This window comes from Micropterus salmoides, unplaced genomic scaffold (genome assembly GCF_014851395.1).
Source record: "Micropterus salmoides isolate LMB-PRFRI ecotype aquatic unplaced genomic scaffold, ASM1485139v1 Ms_hic_scaffold_6, whole genome shotgun sequence".
Taxonomy (NCBI): Eukaryota; Metazoa; Chordata; class Actinopteri; order Centrarchiformes; family Centrarchidae; genus Micropterus; species Micropterus salmoides.
In genome coordinates, this window is record NW_024044348.1 from 25,538,072 (window position 1) to 25,557,999 (window position 19,928).

Consider the following 19,928-nt stretch of genomic DNA (forward strand, 5'->3'; position numbering starts at 1 on the left):
GAGCGTCAGGCGTCGGCCAGATGGTTCTCAGGGATGATGACTGTCAGGGGTCCTGCTCTGATCAATGGGATGTATTAATACAGCACACATGCACACTCACTCACACACACACACACACACACACACACACACACACACACACAAATTGTTGAACATACACAAAACAAAAAAATGTTATGCATGCACACAGGCACACGTGCAATCATATTCAGACATATGTATCCACATAGATTAACACACACACATATGTATGCACGTGGTCTAACTTCACCAGTGATCCCAAGGGCCACAGTGTAACATCTGGAAGAGCCAAGGGAGGGAGGAAAGGACAGAAAAGTAAAGGAGGAGAAAGAGGGAGGTGGTAGGCAGGGAAACACAGGAGGCAGGAGAATTTAAAATGTGGATAGAGGGAGAAACGATCAGTGACAGATGCAAGGGAGGAGAGAGGAGTGACTGGAGGAGGGAAAGGAGGTGCAAAGAGGGAAGAGATAGCGGATTGAGGAGGTGTAGAGAAGGGTTAAAGGTGGAAGGCAGATAGAAAAGAAGAGCTGGGGAAATGAAGGGTGCAGTGGAAAGAGATGTAGTGGAATGAGGGTGGATGCAGAGGAAAACAGGACAGAGACCATAGAAGGGAGGGACCGAGGAGGAAGAAAATTAGGGACAGAGCAGAAAAATGTGGAAGGTAGTAAAATATGTGGAAAAAGAAAGATAGAAGAAAAGAGAAAAACTGAACGTGGGAGTGGGGGGGTTGGCCCAATGAAGCCCTTGGCTAGAATTTGTTGAGAGCAAAACTAACGTATGTAGTTAGAAAGTCAATGAGTTTTCCAGAGATGGGAAATACAAACAGTTCATTTTCATGTGTAAAATTTAAAAAAAAGATCTGGATGGAGGGATGGAATGAGAAAAAGAATAAAGAGTGAACACCATCAGGAAGAAAATTAAGAGAAGAAGAGAGAGGACAAAATATAATGGATAAATATAAAGCAAAAGAGAAGTAAGGGAGCCCATGATGCAATAAAGGCAACTTGACAGGGTTGTTTGAGTGACTAACATGTCTGTCAGAAAGGTGTAAAGCATGGAGAGTGAATTTGTGTGTGTGTGTGTGAGATTGTGTGCGCCAGGCGGTGCACAGGGGTCTAGTGAGGCAGGCCGCCTGCGCTTCGTACCCTCATTCCGTCCGATTGCCATGACGACCCCATTAATCAGCCAAGCTGGCACAGAGCAGGGTTCCCAGCCCAGCCTGAGATCAATACACACACAAACACACACATACCAAATGGACATAGACACATAGACACACACACACAAACAATGCATCCACAAACTAAGAAATTTTGTGCAGCAAAGAATGGGCGGATCAGTGAACATTACGGTCAGAAAAAATTAACTAAGCAATGATGAAGAAGTGAGGATGAAGCATACAAGAGAAAATAAAAAAATATAGAGCTAAAGTTGAAGACTTAATGTCACTTCCTGCAATTTCTCCTTAAGGGCTTCTGAAAACACAAAGATGTGCCTCTGGTTTACAATCCATATTCTACGACAAACTGAAAATATACTATAGGACTTCCTATTAACAAATCATAACATTTGAACCCTTAGTGATTTCAGTCATTTTAAGGAATGATTAATCTGTTAGCATTAAAACAAACTCCACCCACCCTCTCTTTTAACTTTTTTATGTTTATGTATAATCAATATTAGTTGTTTATTTTAAATCGCCCATATCTGTCTAGACAAATGATGTGAACTGTATGACGTACTATTGACTGTTACGTTTACACAGATTCAGTACCACATCACAGATGAGTCTCCTTGAGTCCAGTGTTACATGCAATATGTTTGGAATTCACATTACAATATGTTGTTGACCTGGATTTTAAACAATTTGCATTTTTATAAACTGAAACAGATTTTCTGACTGGAAAAGAACCCGGAAGTTTTGCACTGACCCAAATAAATAATAGTAATAATAATAATAATGTGATGGCTTAGAAAAAAATGGTTTATCCCTATCCCTATCCCTAAGTCCATTTTCCAGCATCCTAGATAATAGTCACTCTTTTGACTGATTGCTTGTTATCTCTTAAACCACCAATTAATTTGCATTGAAAGTGTTAAACATTTATCCAATATTGCAAACTAGCACAAAGTCAAGACACAAATGGTACAGAATCCCATATAACCTCTTCTGTTCAAGTTTGCTCAGAACTTTTTTCACTTTCCTTGTCTATTCCTAAACAACGGAGCGCATGTTGTGAAGGCAACCGCATGACAAATGACCGCCACCAAAATAAGTCTATGCCATGTCAATGAGCCTCTACACAAACTCACATACGCACACACACAAACAGAGTGTTCCATATCAATGAGAAGGTGAAAGGTCTCCATTTACATCTTGTATTAATTATGAGTGACAAGCCAAAGGTCACGGAGGGAGAAGAGGCCACTAGTATGGACAGAATATAGATCTATACTTCTACCTCCTCTCCTTCTTCCTTCCCCTATCTATCACTCTGTCTCGCCCCTCTTATTCCTTCAATTATCACCCCCCCACCCACTTCTTTCTCTCTTTCTCTCACATACACACTCCCTCTCTCAGTCTCATTTTTTCTCGTTTTTTCTTTTCTAATCTCTATGAACTGTGTTGCTCTTTGACTCTGTCTCTGTCTTTTGCCCATTTCTTTTCTCTAAATGTGTGCATTTTGATGTGATAATCTCTATTCCTCGTTTTCCTCCTCCTCCTTTTTTCATCCATATCATCTACAAATCTCTACTTATCTTGTTTGTTCATGCTTTTGTTTCTTCTTTCTCCTTTTTATAAATGGATATTTACTGCATGCAAGTAGAATCATAAAAGAATGAGCTTCAGATATTAATATACACACACACACACGCACACACACACGCACACACACGCACACACACACACACACACACACACACACACACACACACACACGTTTGCAGAGAGGATGCTAGCCACTGTGAATATCCCCGCAGCTTTGGGTGAACTTATCCTGCCAACTCATATTTAGAGTAGATGATAGCCGTTATCAGTAGTATAAGTGTGCATGTAATCTTCGTGTCTGAGTCCGTGTGTGCGCCTTTGGTTTAAAGGGACTTCCTTACAGATATTTCATGTGTTGGAGAATCATGAATGGCACAGAATTGTGGGAAGGGCCCCTGAGAATAGCAGGCCAGGCAGTGAGTATGTGTGTGTGTGTGTGTGTGTGTGTGTGTGTGTGTCCTCAGGCCCCTCACTGGCAAACAGATGGCACCAGCACCACAGGTAGAGTCCAAATTTCTTCACATGCATCACAAATGACAATAGACACACACACACACACACACACACACATATACACAGAATATACTGTATATCATATATGTCAATACTTTTTATCTATTTGTTAATGCTTGGGAATTTTATAAATGTATTATGCATTTATAAGCATGTTTGCATAGTTTGCGTTCACAAGTTTTTGCATATGTGAGTAATCCTACCAGTACTTAGTCTCCTTTATAGCTGTGTGGAGCTTTACCCAAATGATATTGGATACAACACATAGCGGCAGAAATGTTATCAAGAAGGAGACTCTCCTCACACATAAATGCATGCATGCTCCTGTCATCCAGTTTTCACTGCGTGTGCATCCATGTGTATGTGGGCATTTACCTCCACAGTGAGAGCAGTAACAGTAGTTGAGTTGAGCGTTGGGTCTTGTTGGTGCTTCTTGTAAACCAGTCTATAATGGGAAATGAGACCGTTGGGCTGTCCCGGTTCACTCCATTTCAGATGGGCTGAATATGCACCTGTCAAAGTGCACACAGCGTGTTGGACTGTCAGTGTTTCAACACAAAATAACATTTTATACCAGTTGACATGTGACTGTGAGAACTCACCGGTGGGTGTGACAGTGGGAGGGGCCATATCTTGTGGTTTTGCCTGTAAAGTCTGACCTAAAGCCCACTGGCTCAGAACTGAGCCTTTGGAGTTGTGGGCACGAACCCTATACTGAAGGTAGTTGAAGGGTCGCAGGGCGGGGCTTGCATCAAAAAATTCAAGAGGCCCACTGGACCAGATGAAAACCAACAGCTCCTCCTCTGTTCCTACTGGACGCCTATAATAGAATAAATATTTGGATCAGCCAATCATCATCATTTATAGCACAAATAAACAAAATGTCTCGGACTGAGCCACACAACACTATTCAACACATTCAGCTAAATTTATAGTTTGCCAAGACATGCTATTGTTGTGATGTTAGCTGTGAATATTGCTGTCTGGAGCTGGTGTGCTGGCTGTGACTGTCTTGTCCTCTCTGCATGTTAGCGTTGCAGCAGCAACTGTAGCGACAGTTTGCTAACCCACAACCGACCAAACGTTAGTTACATTACTTGCTGTATTATTTTTCATGTACTTTAGGAACCTTTGGTTACTAAAACAGTACAATATTTCCAAAGGATACTTTATGTATCTGTTTGCACCTGCAATGAATTACAATATATTCAAAATACTCTTGAATTATGCTCCAAACAAATAAAAATATATTCTCAAGTGTGTTATCTAAATGTGTTTTACTATATTTTAGTGTACTGAAAATAACTAATAACATAAACTATAACTATAACAAAAACAATGTGAACATCCACAATGCTGAATGATCAGTGGTCTCATGCACATGCTGCATGCTCAAGCTGAGTCTGCAACTTATTAGATATTGATCACCAGTTACTCTTGTAAATTGTGCAGAGAACCAAAAAAAGCAACAAAAGGATAAAGACTGTTTTTCAGTATATCTCAGGTTTGGTCTGTCAATGTTTTATCATTCATAAAATTGCTCTGAAAGTGATCACAATAATATTGTTTGTCGTTACAGTTGTGGTGTGGACTCAACCATCCACTTGAGTAAGAAACATTTTTAACATGATTTTTAACATTTTGAAACTATATATTTACAGTTATTGTTATAGTTATCATTCTTGGTGTGGACGACCCTTTAGTTTGTATGGAACTGAAATAAAACATGCAACATCACGTCCTAAACATCATGTGTAAGTCACTGGCTGATGCAAGCAACCTGATGTCTTGGTAAGCCTCTTCGTCTGTGATTACATAGGATTTCAGGTGAGTGTGAGCGAGCGAAAGAGAGAGATTTTCCTATTTTATCCAAGTCCCTGTCTGCCTGAGTCTGATCATGCCAGGTGTGTCAGTGTGTGTGTGTTTGTGTGTGTGAAGTGCTATGCTAATGTGTGTTTCCTGAGGACTTAAAGGGCTTAGTCTGGTCTGACCCTGCATACAGATCACACACTCTTTGGTCAACAAGCAGACCACGACCTTCAGCATGCATTAATACTCACGCACAGCTGCACATACACACGCACAAAGTATGTAGATTGGTAAACAAACATTTGCCTGACGACATGTCACCAAAACTTCTATACTTTTCTGTATGAAAAGGTAAATATGTTTATTATGTGTATGGACAGAGTGTGTGTACAATATGTGATGTATGTGTGTTACTTCTGGTTCATTAGTGTTGTAGTGATAGACTGAGTAGATAATGTGAGCGCGTGAATACGTTGGTTTGTGTAAGTAGGCAATAATGTGAAAATGTCTGCTTGTCTGTACTTCATTATTACCAAAAAAAAGATTGCTCCTCCAGACAGCGAGTCGCATATAAATAAAACACATATGTTCATTTGAAATGGATGCTTCTTTTATTTCAGAGGTATGCAAAGCTAAAAGCTGGGATAAAATATATGAATATATGAGTACATCATTTATGTATACAAGTATACAAGTACTGTACATCTCAGGCACATGAGCACCAATAGAAGAGTTGAAAAAATGTGGCCTAAACTAAGATTTTGTTTGGAAAAGCTCATGTAACAGTCAAAGTTTTGTGCCAAAAAACACACATAAATTAACTTTGTCTGTTTGAAATAACATTATGGTAACTCAGATGATTCAGATGGACACTTAAAAGGGATATAATACAGAATGCCAAAGGCATTTAGTACCTCAAAACTTGACACTGTCACCTAAAAAGATGACAACCATGATGCATCATTGTCATAATCACTGCAAAAATGGAGGTCAGAGTGGTTGGTTGGGTGTGCAAAGTGGGTGATTTTGATACTGTCTCCTACAACCACCAGTGTTGGTTGCTTTTAACCATGAACGCAGTCTGGCCCTTACTTCAACCAAGCAGTTATACAGTAGTTGCCATAATATAACCATATAGGCGGGCAGGTTAGAAAGTGTTGATGAAATAGTGTTAAGGGTAACTTTGGAAGACAAACTGTGTAGCAAAATTTGTCTGTTCGCTCCTGAGATGTCAACCCATTCTTTTTTGGTATAAGGAGGAATGTGCCCTCAGTAAAATTATCAAGGCCTGTGTGATTAGTGTTTCCAGCACCTTGTTATTTCCATACTGCTAAAAATTCCAGAGGAAAAAGGGGGCCTTCCAGTATACATAGTATACATACAAGTATACATAATAAAGCAGGCACTGGTTATATGTCTCAATGTACTGCTCATGCAATGTACATTTTCATTTTTGTTTGTATGTACAGTATGTATACAGTATAGTGTATATGTGTTTGTTTGTATGCGTATGTTACCTGTATATGTGGTAGGATGTGATGAGCCCATTGGGTTTTTCGGGGGGTGACCAGTGGATCTCCAGGACATTGGCTCCAGCTGCCTTTACTGTGGGGAGTGGCAGACCTTCTGGGGCGGTCTCCAAAGTCCGAACATATGCTCCCTCTCCTACTCCACACCCCTCTCCAAGGGGCAAAACAGAAGCAATTTGTCACAAAACCCACATTTACAGGAACATGTCTTCAGTGCATTTGTTTATTTTACATTACCAAGTCAATTAAATCAAATCAATCAATTATATATCTTAAAGCTAAAGCAGGTTAATATGCCAGTGGGAAAAGACATTTAGCTATTGTTAAACATCTTTGTTTAATGACTGGTTGGACGCAGACTGCATCATAGGTCTTCTCACATAACGTGATGCAGTTGATGAAAATGATCAGATGCATCTAACAAGGTGTCTTTAGCATACTCAGGATTTTAATTTATTCGTCTATCTTTAAAGTCCACAGAGAATAAATCTAGTGTGCTTTACCAACATTGTTTTACATAAAGGAGACACCGGTTACATGTTTCAGTGCACTGCATGAACATTTCAGTGGTCAGATTTGCAGATGACAATGTTCATGATTATAGAGCTTGTTAAGAAGCACAGCCTGTTACAGAGTTACATGTCAACCAAAATAGTGATGCTATGTACAGAAGTTTCTCTCTGCAGGGCTCATTCATGTCCTCAGTTTAACAGTGTATGAGGCTTTTATTTATTTATGTTTTTTACAGCGCACAACTGATTATTTTATTAAGGATAGTAAATCTTTCAAACTGAGATTAATGTAATCAGATATTTACCAATTTGACAGGCCTGCACTCTGATGTAATAGGTGGTGAATGGCTCTAGACCCGTCACAGTGAGGTGCAAGTCTTGTCCAGCATGATTATGGATTATGGCTCTGTCACTTCCTGGATTTAACAGGATGTTGTAGTTTACAGGTTGGCTGCTGGTGAGCTGAGCTGTGAAAATGGAAAGAGACACACAGAATATCATTAGCTTTAGTAGTTAGTTATGTTTTTTGCTGGATTGCATTTGAAACTGAAACAAAAAAGCATAATGAATCAATCCAGATGGACATACCAAGCTGATCATAAAAGCAGTATTTATAAAAACGTGTGCTTGTAATCTTAAATCATTAAACAGGACTGGCAGACAATGTATTTCTTCTCTATTGCCACCACAGCTAAAGATAAGTGAAGAACTTCACACTTTAATTACCTACATGTGGTTCTTAGTACCCAAAAGAGCATTTTTTAAAAACAGGGGCAAAGAATTGTAACATTTGAAGGTCATTGTCTGCTTCAAATTGCAAAAAAGACCATTTAGCCTAAATATAATAGGCTGTAGTACCATGCACGCTATAAGTACTACAAAAAGGCAGTTAAATGAGTCAGTCTCTTCTCCTATTTTATTAGGCAAAATAACAGTTTTAATTCATTATTTATGGGCACAGTGAAGGAAGCAAACTGCTGGAAAATTTTGGAACATGGTCACTTTAGGTAACTTTAAAATGACAGAATTTTATTGTATATAGAATATAGTTAAGAACAAATGTTTGTATTCATCATTTAAAGTAGTTGTCTGTATTTAAAGAAACGTTAGATGTGAATAAATGTAAGTAACCATCGTACAGTATATGATTTCAGTATACTTATATAAATGGCCATATTGTTGTCTTATAGCTGATGACTGATCTTGCCTTCACAATCCTGACACTGTGGTCGCACAACTAGACGAATACACACAAATGTACACATACAGAAACACCCACACCCACACCCACACACACACACACACACGCACCTAGACTTTGTTAATATTCTCACCGGAGGTTTTTCCATAATTCAGGCCAACTGTATTGTGATGGGTTATTCAACATTCATGAACTCTGGATATCTCGAGAACGAACTGATTACCAGACAAATGAAAGACTTCAATTATTCACCCCCCAACTCACATATGCACACTTGCACCTACATACACACACACACCCACACACACCCACAAATCCACCTTTGACTCTAGCACATGGTGCTGTGAGCACACTTTGGCTGCATTAACACACTTCCACACAGTTCACACACTGTGGATATTTATGTGTAAGCATACACACAAAGGGGCCAAGATGCATCTCTCTTTCATCAGTAGGTAGCTTAGCCATAGAGGTTTAATCATCAATGTGGTATTTAAGTTCTATTATTTACAACCAATCAGCTGTTTTGCTATCTTCTATTTCACACACAATGCCCACAATTACAAATGCACCCATGTACACTTACATACAACAAAACGCACACACACATACAAAGTGCTCTCCCACACACATAAGCACTCACACAAAGATAGACACAAACACGATGACGGAGGAATGATTCTAGAGTAAACGTCTATTTAATAGCCATACGTCAGTGCTTTGACAGTGAATGTATGCATGTGAAGACACAAACCCATGTGCATGTACGTACACAAATACAGACACACTGGCTGGCACGCACACAAACACACACATAAACACACAAGTCGAAAACACTCCAGACTCTGGGCTCAGGGAGTTAACCAAGCGTGAGAACCCAGCCGATATTTCCTCACCTTTAAAATCAGCCAGTAATGACGATAGAATAGGCCTGCCTATGGAAATGTCTCCACAGTGATGTGCACACACAGATATACACACTCAAATACACATGTATAAAGATGCATGCATAAACACAAATATACACACACAGAAGATATACACACCCACACACAACAGAGTGAAGTGTCTAGTCTAGTCGGCCCTATAAGCGGTTTCTGAGATAGGAAATCAGCCTAATGAGAGCGTAATAGTCAATGATAGATGGGTTAGGGCAGACAATCACTGCCCCATAAGCATGAAACTCAGCCCTGGGTGTATGCTCATGTAAACCTGTGTATGTAAATGTGTGTGTCCAGGTCTTGAGAGGCCAGAAGGTGAATGGAAAACTACTGGGGTCTCTGGTTTGAGTCTGACCCCTCTCTCTGTCTCCTCATATCAGAGGAAGACACTATTCACATGGAGGAAAAACATCTCTCTGTTTGGTTGAGCATGATTTTTTCTGCCCTGTAGAACTAAATCCAAGGAATGCTACAACCACTGTTTTAATTTAAAAATATTTAAATTATAAGGATATTGATGCTTGTGAAAACATTTTTATCTGGTAAAGAAACTGTACGTATCACATTAACTCTATTCCCAGTTTCTGTTTAATATAATCTCAGGAAATTACTATGAATTCTGCTCATTCTGTGGATTTATTTAGAAAAGGTCTTGCTATAGTGTGACAAGTCTATGTTTAGGTATTTCTAAGTTAGAAGGTTAAGACAAATGCAGTCTTCCCTTCTGAAAACAGATTTTAAATTCTTACAAACACTGAATTGAGCCCCTCTGGCTGTCTATGATGAAATATTCTTAGTGACCAATTAACCACAATGCCACCATAAAACCAGGGTTTGTGAAATTACTGACAAAATTCGTCAGAGGTTTGATTGGTTATAGCAATATTGTGTAGTATTTTTATCTTAAAATGACAGCTATAGGATCATGTGACCGAGCAAGAGACTGGGTGGCAAGCTAGCTAACAAAGCTAGACAGCAACTGATGCAACAGCACTTTCAGTAACGTTACTGATGTTAATTAATAACTTGAGTGAGTTATAACTAATGATGAATGAACGAGCAACATTATGTAACTTCTACCATGAAATAACAGCTGGTGGAGAGTGGTGCCGGTGTCGTGCCAGAGCAGGCTCTATGGACATAACGTTGGCTAATGTTAGAAGCAAAGAGACCGAAGAGGACGTTGATGGAGGAAACTAAGAAGACATAAAGAGAGTGACCTAGCAAGAGGGTACTGGACGCTGGCGAGAGCTTTGTGATATAAAAAACTGCAAGACTCCAAGCTTGCATTCTTTCTGTTGGACTGGTAAGTAATATTGCTATGTCTTGTGTTGTTGCACCTGCTTGATGTTTGGCTGTGTTAGCAAAGTTGTTTACTTTGCTGAGTGTAATCATAAGAAATGCACATGTACTGCTGTTCTTTACAACTGCAGTGAATTACACTCTGAAATGGTAGGGGCACCGAAATTCTGAAATACGTGAAAGTAAATTCACATTTGAAAGTTTTTGCTTAACAATATCATCAATGCTACAGAAACAGGAGTCTCCAGTATAATTTGATGATACTAAAGAGCAGCCAGTTTTCATCATTTCAACTTTGTTTCTGAGTCAAAATGTTTAAATTTTATCTAATATTTTCATTACAGTGTAAATGTGACACAGCCACACACAAAAATCATCCTTCACTTTTGAAGAGGCTTTACAAATTATTTCCTTAGATACACATGTGGTTAAACACTGTTAGGTACTACATAATACACTTTAGTTCTTTCAACAGAAACTACAATCTGTGATCCATACTGATTCAAAATAAATACATTTTTCATCCATCCATACATTTAGATAGCTACTCACCAGGAGCGGTCCAGGCAAGAGAGATGGAGTGGGGGCCCGACACTGTCACGTTGTGGGGAGGTTGGATCCCAGTGGGGCACGAGACTGGTGTTTGTATAACATATTTGTCACTCACACCAGTCCCACCCCCTGTACTGGCCTCCAGCTCATACACATACCTGAAGAGACAGCGGGGTAAAGAGGGGTGTGGAGAAAGCAGCAACAGATAATCTATTTTTCCAGCACCATCAAGAAGCACAAAATCAGGTCTTAAAGTTGCGGCGGTTTTCAAAACGTCCCCAGCCCTGCATGAGCACGGGGGATGTATTTTGTAAATGTCTAAAAAGTTCTCTATATGTTGGAACCAATCCATGGTAGATCAACAAGTATGCATTAAGAACCTATAGGTCATGTCATTTCTGACAAAAATGATTCATGACATTACCCCCCAAAATCTCTTAAAGGATAGGCTTTTTAGGTGGGATTCAATAATTAATGAAAACAACCTCTGGAAAGACTCACAGAAATCATGGCGTCTTGCAACCCCAGAAATAGATTCAAACCTACGTGTGTTTGTGTGAACATGTTCGTGTGTGTAAGCTCATACACTCGAGGTCCATTTCTTCCACTTTTTCCCTCTCTCTCGACCCACTCTCTACCTCTCTCGCCCATGACATCATAAGATAGATTTCCCTTTTAAGAGCGTGTGGCTGGCTGGTGCTAAAGCTTACATTAGCTGTGTAAGTGGGCCACCATTTAACATTAAAAGCCTTTAATTTGCTATAAACTCCGGCACACATGCATTAATAGGCGGTGGTGTTAGGTTATTGTTCCTGCACAGAGCGTTTTAAACAGGAGGCCATTAGCACCTCTGCAGTGTGTTAGAACGCAGTCAGGAAGAGGTTTTAAAACTACTCATATGTAACTCTCATAGACACGCAAAAGAAAACATAAATAAATACACTTCACTGAGGTGCACCAGCTACAATAAAGAGATAGAAAGAGAGAGAGAGAGAAATCATGACAGGAGGAGAGCAAAACAGACACTGAGTGTGATGGAGAGGGAGAGTTTTATCATGGCATAAGGTTTCAGTGGGAGAATGAATTTCAACACTTCATCACTGCAAGATATTTACTTAAATGTAAACACCGCCTTGGGATATCAAAAGTAAAATGGTGTGTGTGTATGTGTGTGTGTGTGTGTGTAGTAGGTAATCGGTGAAAGGGGCATTTGCATCTGTTGGGTTCTGGATGTGTGTGTCTGTCCTGCAGGGCCAGCCAAAGGGAATAGGTTAATTCTCTCGTCATCTTAGACACTTCCTGGGCTGCCGAAGCAAAGTGACAGCTAATCAACATTGTCATAAATAATCAATGGCCACTTTGAGCAGTCTCATGCACAGACACATGCACACACAGATAGGCACGCTTGGGTACACACTCACACACATGGGCAAAAACACACACACACACACACAAGTCTGCCCGGATAATGGGGCTGGTGCTCCCTGTGTAATTCTTGGCGCAGGGCTAAATTGGGAAAAGAAGGAAAGGAGGAAGGGAATGAAGTAAGAGGGAAAGGACGGGATGGGTGGGAGGGTGAGAGGAAAGAGAAGTGAATAGGAAGCGAGACAAGTGATGAGAAGCGAAGGGTCGGGACGGGAATGCCTTCTGGCAGACTATCTGGAATTAGGGAAAATTAAACGTCACACATGCACAAAGTCCTATCTTATTTCTTCCTTCCTTTCTCTTTCACACACACATAGAGAAGATTGGAGTTTTGCATGGTTTTATCCCAAGAATTCTATTTCGGGTAAAGGGAAATTGTCTCAGGAGAGAGAAGGCCGAGGAGAGAGAGAGGAGGAGAGGGGTATCATTTTACACTCCCATAATTAAAACAGAAAATCCATCTTGGAAAGAAGACACGGATTAATAAAGGTTAAATGAAAATAAACAGATAAAATAAAATCTACGCTCCACTGCTGTCTGTAAGCAAAAGCCAGATCTGATTTGTGATTTTAGTGTGTGTGTGTGGGGTAATGTTTGTGTCTGTCATTGGCATGTCAAATATTTGCTCATTAAATGACACAAACAGACATATACAGAGCGCAGTCCTGAGAGAGAGACATGGATGGGACGATAGGAGAGCTTTTTAAAACAGGGTGACCCCGATATAAACACACAAACGATCAAATGGGAAAATTGAGGAATTAAAGGGATGATTAATTGTGATGCTACAAGTGAAGTGTGTTTATGCGTGTGTCACTTATAAAGTCACTACATATGTGCACATACTTGCACACTTTTGCATTTCAGTGTGTGTAAAGTGTGCGAGTACATGCTCTCTACCTGCGGTTTGGCAGGAGTCCAGTGTCAGTATAATTCAGGTCACGGTGGTCTCCGGTAAAAATAGTTTGACCGTCTCTTTTCAGTATGTAGTGGGAGATGTGTCCATTAGGCTGGGATGGCTGATCCCAGTACAGCTCCACCACAGACGTGTTTACCATCACATGTCTGGGCCTTGACCATACACCTAGAGAATGAAAGAAGGAAAGACTTTGGGTTTTTTGACAAAGGTGTGTGTTACAACATACCATTATAAATTGACGACTGTGGTACTATAGAAACACCCAAGCCTACAAGTCATATTCTCCAGGCGTAAAGAAACATGATTGTTGGGTACAGATCGCAGAAAAAATTACACCATCATTTTCATATTTATTTCAGTGAAAATAAAATAAATTACATTTGGCACCTAAACTGGCACATATCATTGTTATTCTTCTGTTTATTCCAAGAAAACTAAAGTGCAACACCTCATGTACACAAACAGGACTTTTCCGGAGAAACACCTTCCTTACACCAAAGTGTACAAACGCAAATCCAAAAGCTTGTCTTGTCATGAACTGAGGACAGGTTGAATCACTCTTCTAACTGAGAAGAGATTAACAAATTTAGAAGGCAAGATACACCGGCTACACATGATGTGGTTGAAAAATTCATTTCTTAACAATAATAATACGTATTTCATTATTTGAAATTAAAAAGGAACAAAAATTGTCTAAAACTCAACCATTTGCTTATGTGCAGGAGTAGAGCTTAATTAGCATTTAATTAAATTTAACTTGTTTACTAATATATAAACACAAACATGAGGCAGATACGGTAATTAAATCTCACAGATTAATGTATTTAAGATGACATACAATTTATGTAGTGGACACTGAGACGCAAGGATAAGTGTAGGGAGTGGTGGGAAGGAGGAGCTTAAAAACAAGGAATAGGAGGATAGGAGGAAATAGGAGGCCCATGTAAAAAAAAAAGAGGAGGCCCATGTAAAAAAAAAAGAGATTAGATAGGCAGAAGGAAAAGATCAAGACAAAGGAAAAAGAGAGGCAGTAGACAGAAAGGGAGGAAAAATTTAACTGACTGTATTACATAAAAATCCATGACGCCATTTTAGTCAGGCAACAAATTAATGCTTTGTTCCACTGCAGTCAACAGTGAGGAAGAAGAGGGAGAGAAATAAAGGTGAATGGCAGCGAGATATAGTATAGGGAGACCACAGAAGGACAAGAGAGGGGGAGGATTCAAAAAGGAGAGCAGTGGGAGGAGAAAAGACAAGTGAGTAGAGAGGAGAGGAAAAGGAGAAGAAAATATGTGAAAGAGGAAATCAGTAAAGAAGACACAGACATGGTCACTGGTAAAAATCAATTTACAGAAAGCAAGAGATGATGTTGAAATTCGGCATTAAGCAAAATGATAATATCTTAAAGTTTTGATGTTGTTTTGGATCCACACACGCTTTCATAATTATCAATTATATATATATATATATATATATATATTAATATATTTAGAACAACGTAACATATTTTTTCCAGTAATCTATATTAACAAAAAGCAAAACTATTTACACAAATATTTTGTAAATGTATTATTTTTATGCGTTCATGTCATATTTGACATTAGCTATATATTATTGTTGAAAAAATGAATGTCTGATATTTTGTTTGGATCTGACATCTGACAGGTATATGAAATGTTTGAGACCTGTGGAATCGGATTGATCACATCTTTTGTAATATAAATGTCAGTACAAAACAGAAAATTCCTAAAATGTGTACCTTTAATGAAGATATGAAGATTCTGCAGAAAGTTTGTGTGTGTTTGTGTGTGTGTGCGTGTGTGTACCATCAGGGACGGTTTGCAGGGTGCGTCCTGTGGAAGGTAAGCTGGCACCACATCCAACAGCTGTACAGGCCACCAGCACAAAACTATAGTCTGTGTATGGTTGCAAACCTGTAGCACAGAGACATGGATGAATGAAATCACAAAGGATGAATTTTGCACTTCAAATCACAAGCATGATGGAAAACCACAAACATATTTCCTACAGCCAGATACATTTTTTAAAATATCATCACAATAAACTCTGCAGATGAGTTTTTTTTTTTAATTACATGGACAAATGGATAAGCAGTATTTGGGGATAAAAAGGAAGAGTAGACAAACAACAAAAAGAAAAATAGGGAAAAGTAAAAGAGAAAGAGCAAAGCTTGCCCGGCCCATATCACTAGCTGTCTTCTGAACTGTTTCTCTCTCCTTCTCTCTTTCTATTTCACTCTCCCTCCTTCTGTTCTTTCCACAGTCTCTCAACGGATGGATCCATATCTGTCGGTGTTAAATTATGCATGCCATAACTCAATAATGAAACAACGTAAAGATGGGCAGCCGCGGAACTGACATGGGATAGGACCAGTCCAACGCTGTAATGTCATCAGCTTTTGATCTATGATAATTATGATACCTCGGTATGCGTTTAGGCTACAGCGTCCAGACATGATTTATTTATAGGCACCTGCTATGCAGTCTAAAAGAAATCACACAGCGAATGAGTGGTCCTTTAACTGCAACCACACAAAATCAGTTTCTGGTGTTACACTGAACCGTATATAGTAAGATTTAAATACGGGAAGTTGCTACAAATCCTACCTGCACCTAAACAAAGTTATCCTCGAGCGTGAACCACTTTCTGGTGATTGAAAATCCCTGCTTCCTTCACATATATTTTCTGCCTAGTTCTTGATGTAAGGTAGATGGATGAGGACGAATACATGGATGCAAATCCTTAATCTTGTCAAGCGGGTTGACTGGATGTTTTATGGTCATTCACTTAGCTGACAGCATACAACAGCTTACAAATCAAATTCAAGGGAAAATGAAAGAACTAAAATGACTTTATTTAAAAAGGATGACAGCAAAAACAGGCTTTGGCATTGCATAATACAGTGCTTTGCTTTCTTTCTTTATGCATTAAATCTGCACTATTTTAGGTGAATTTATACATATTTTACGACATTGAGGCTTTTTGATAGATTAGATAAACATGTTTTAATATTCAAAAACATTTAGTTAATTATTTCTCTCATACCTAATAATATGTTTTTTTTATAAAATCAATTTTAGACAAACAAACTGCTGCTTAACAGATAGAAAAAAGCAAATACATTATAAGCTATATCTTTTTACATAAAAGTGACATTTCCTCAGTGTTTAGGCAAAAAAAGACTCAAAATGTTTCTACGTGTAAAATAACATATTTATGATATAATTTAGCTAATAATCTAAATTATCTACTGGTGTTTCCATCTGTGTATATTTGGAGGTTGACAGACAGAAAGGGACACCCTACTGTGTCTCAGCTGCTATATGCATGTCAGTACCCACCCTGCGTTGACGGCAAAGAACATTTGCGCCAACACACACACACACACACACACACACACACACACACAATCTAATGCACAGTGGAGGGCTTCACCACGGTTTCCTCACGTCTCTTTCTACTGCTTAGCTTGCTTAACATGCCCCACAGCCTGCCACGCTTAACCCAACCTCTGATCAGTGTGTGTGTGTGTGTGTGTGTGCGCGCAAATGTTCTCACAATGTTGCCCTGTGTTTGGGTTAAATAAAGGAAATCTGCCAGCTGTATGAAAGTACTAGAGTTGAAGCGTAAGGCTCTGTTACACTATTTAACTGTGCAACTAAGCGTGTGTATATGAGTGTGAGCACTCGAGCATGGTAAATGATAACTACGCTGCAAGTGATGTCATTTTTTGCAACACTGAATGAAGCAGTAACCCTTTCCTACATGTTTCGACATGCAGACAGAGAGAGTGTCCAAAAACTAGAAAGCCTGTGTTATAATATTTAACACAGATCACAAGAAGACAACTTTATGGGACAGTGAAGACGTGTGGCAATGGCTTCAGAGCTAATGGAAATTAGAAAATTAGATTAGATCTTTGTGCAGAAAACAAAATATTCAAAATGATTTAAGTGCTGCCTGTGTATATTAATTACACCCTAAACTCTGGGTGGGGACTTATCAAAAAACCTCTATGCCCTCTATGAAATGAGCAATAAGAAACTAAAAGAACAATAAGTTCAACAAGCATCAGCTGATTCTCCAAACACTCTGTCTCATGCTATTTTAAATATAAACAAAAGCAAGCACCAGTGTACTTCTCATTCAACACATGCAGATAGATGCAAACACACGCACAAACACTTTTAATGTTTTCTTGGTGTTTCAAATTACCTTTAACATTGAACGCCTGAGGAGGGCAGTATTGGTCTGCTGAAGAAATTCCACCATGTCTACCATGGTGTATGTGTATGTGTGTGTGTGTGTTTGTGCATACCTATATGTGTACATACCCATGCATGCTCATGTGCTTGATTATGGAAAGACAGAGGAAGTTTCAATCATTTTAAAAGTGATCACCGGGAAGTGAAAAACAGGTGGAGGGCGTTTTGATGTGAGCAGCCAGCGGCTCACTAACACAGAGTGAGACATGGCTGTAACTGTCATTGTAATAGCTGGACACTGTGGAGACCGGTGTGTGTTTGTGCAAGACAGAGAGAGAAACAGAGAGAGAGACTTTGGCTGTAAGACAAAGAGTAAAGTGTTGGTGCTTACATTCAACAAAAATATCAAAGAGAGAGACTGTGCATGTGAGAAAAAGAACAAACAAGAGACAGGATTGTGAGAGTGTTGCTGTGGATTTCTCTTAAGTGTGTGTGTGTGTGTGTGTGTGCGCACGCTGTAGTAGAAGTAACTGATTTTAAACGGCATTTTATTGACAGGTTGCCGTTCCCTATTTGCATTAGAGAATATGAGTATGATGGGTACAGGCCACAGTTACCTGATACTCCACATAGACAGAGAGAGAGAAAGATGGTGAAGGGGAAGAGAAGACGGAGAGAAGGTTGGAAAGCCAGGCAGCAGAATTAGAGGAGAGAGAAATGTGACGACAACTGTTAAAGACATGAAAGAAGCTGAAATGGAAAGATAGGGGAGAGAGCCGAAAGAGAGGGTTGGAACAATGAGAAAATGAAAGGAAAAAACACAGAGAGGAGAGCTTTGATAACACCTCTTCTAAATAATTAAGAGTTTGACTTCCTGTCTGTGGCTCCCTAATGCAGCGACCGTCTGGGGTGGAACAATGAGATCAGGTTCACACAGACAGAGAGAGACACACACACACACACCCTAAGCAAGCAAGCCGGCTGCAGGTGAAACATATTGTCCTGTACATATTCAAAATACGCCCAACATTCACACACAAGTACTTATGCACAGACGGCCGAAGACAAGACCAGAAAACTGAGAGGGAAAGAGGTATGAATGTGTCCTCTGGAACAGTTTCTATATATACATATTTCAATTTGTATAGAATGGCGCTTCATTTACACTAATATAGTTTAAAGTAAATATTTAAATGTATACTTTTGTGCTTGATTATGTTTAGACCAATTAAATTTATGTCTGTTGACCCTGAGATAAAAATCTCCTCTTCAACATCTTTGTAGTCTTCTTCAGTCCTCTGACTATACATCTGTGGCCCTTTCTTTTATCAAGACAACAGAATGAGAGGAAAGAGTAACATGTGGATCCATATTATCTCAGAACCTCCTTCTTTACAGACAACTGTCCCCTTGAGCTCAACCTTTTCATTGCAAGCCTGCTAAAACTTCTGTTTCAAAAGTTAGAAACAGAATTCAGTAGGAGGTTACTGAGTGTGGTTGTTGAATGAGAGACTCTTTCTACATACTGTAACATTGATATTTCCCATGAAAAACAGACTCAGGATTGATACATTAAAAATAAAGTTCTTGTCTATCTCCTCTCCTCCTTTACCCAGGTCTACATACTTCTACCTATAGTATGGAGCAATCAGAGCATGGACTATAGGAGAAACACATTAATAAATAAAAGTACATACTCTATTCCCTGCTGTTGTGAATTAATAATGAGCCTACAAAAGACCAATTAACCACATGATTAATGCCATAATCTATATAATTGCAGGCAATAATTTATTGTGAGCTAATGATAGCAATACTTAATATCGATTCACATGGGGTGTCTTTGTACAGTAGTGCTTAATTCTTTCTATGAAGTGTCACTTTTCATAACTGCTACAAATGCTATTAATAATAGTCTATTTCTTGCTTCTCCTAAGGCAAACTGTTGATTGCATTGATAAACAAAAAATAGTAGAAGCCACAATTTTTCAAAACTAAAAAAGCAGAAGTGTCAAAATGCCATTCATTCATGGTGTTACAGATTTGTTTTTGTGGCATTTCCTGCCACGTGTAAAATGTAATTTTTTTCTGGAACGAAAACCCCCCACAAATGTCTAAAATATTTGAATTACATTCCTCATTTTTAATGCCTCAAAGCTGACAGTTTAGAACAATGTCTAAAACACTGTATTTTTATATCTTTATCAA

The 19,928-nt window shown here is 39.0% G+C and overlaps 1 protein-coding gene across 1 annotated transcript in view; it reads right to left on the minus strand.

Moving 5' to 3' along the window:
- ush2a (Usher syndrome 2A (autosomal recessive, mild)) overlaps positions 1-19,928 on the minus strand; it is a 239,018-nt gene that overhangs the window by 27,915 nt on the left and 191,175 nt on the right. Inside the window, 7 exon segments of the mRNA XM_038701698.1 lie at positions 3,680-3,816; positions 3,907-4,124; positions 6,631-6,793; positions 7,460-7,621; positions 11,151-11,308; positions 13,476-13,659; positions 15,321-15,428. Coding sequence (XP_038557626.1) covers positions 3,680-3,816; positions 3,907-4,124; positions 6,631-6,793; positions 7,460-7,621; positions 11,151-11,308; positions 13,476-13,659; positions 15,321-15,428 — 1,130 coding nt within the window.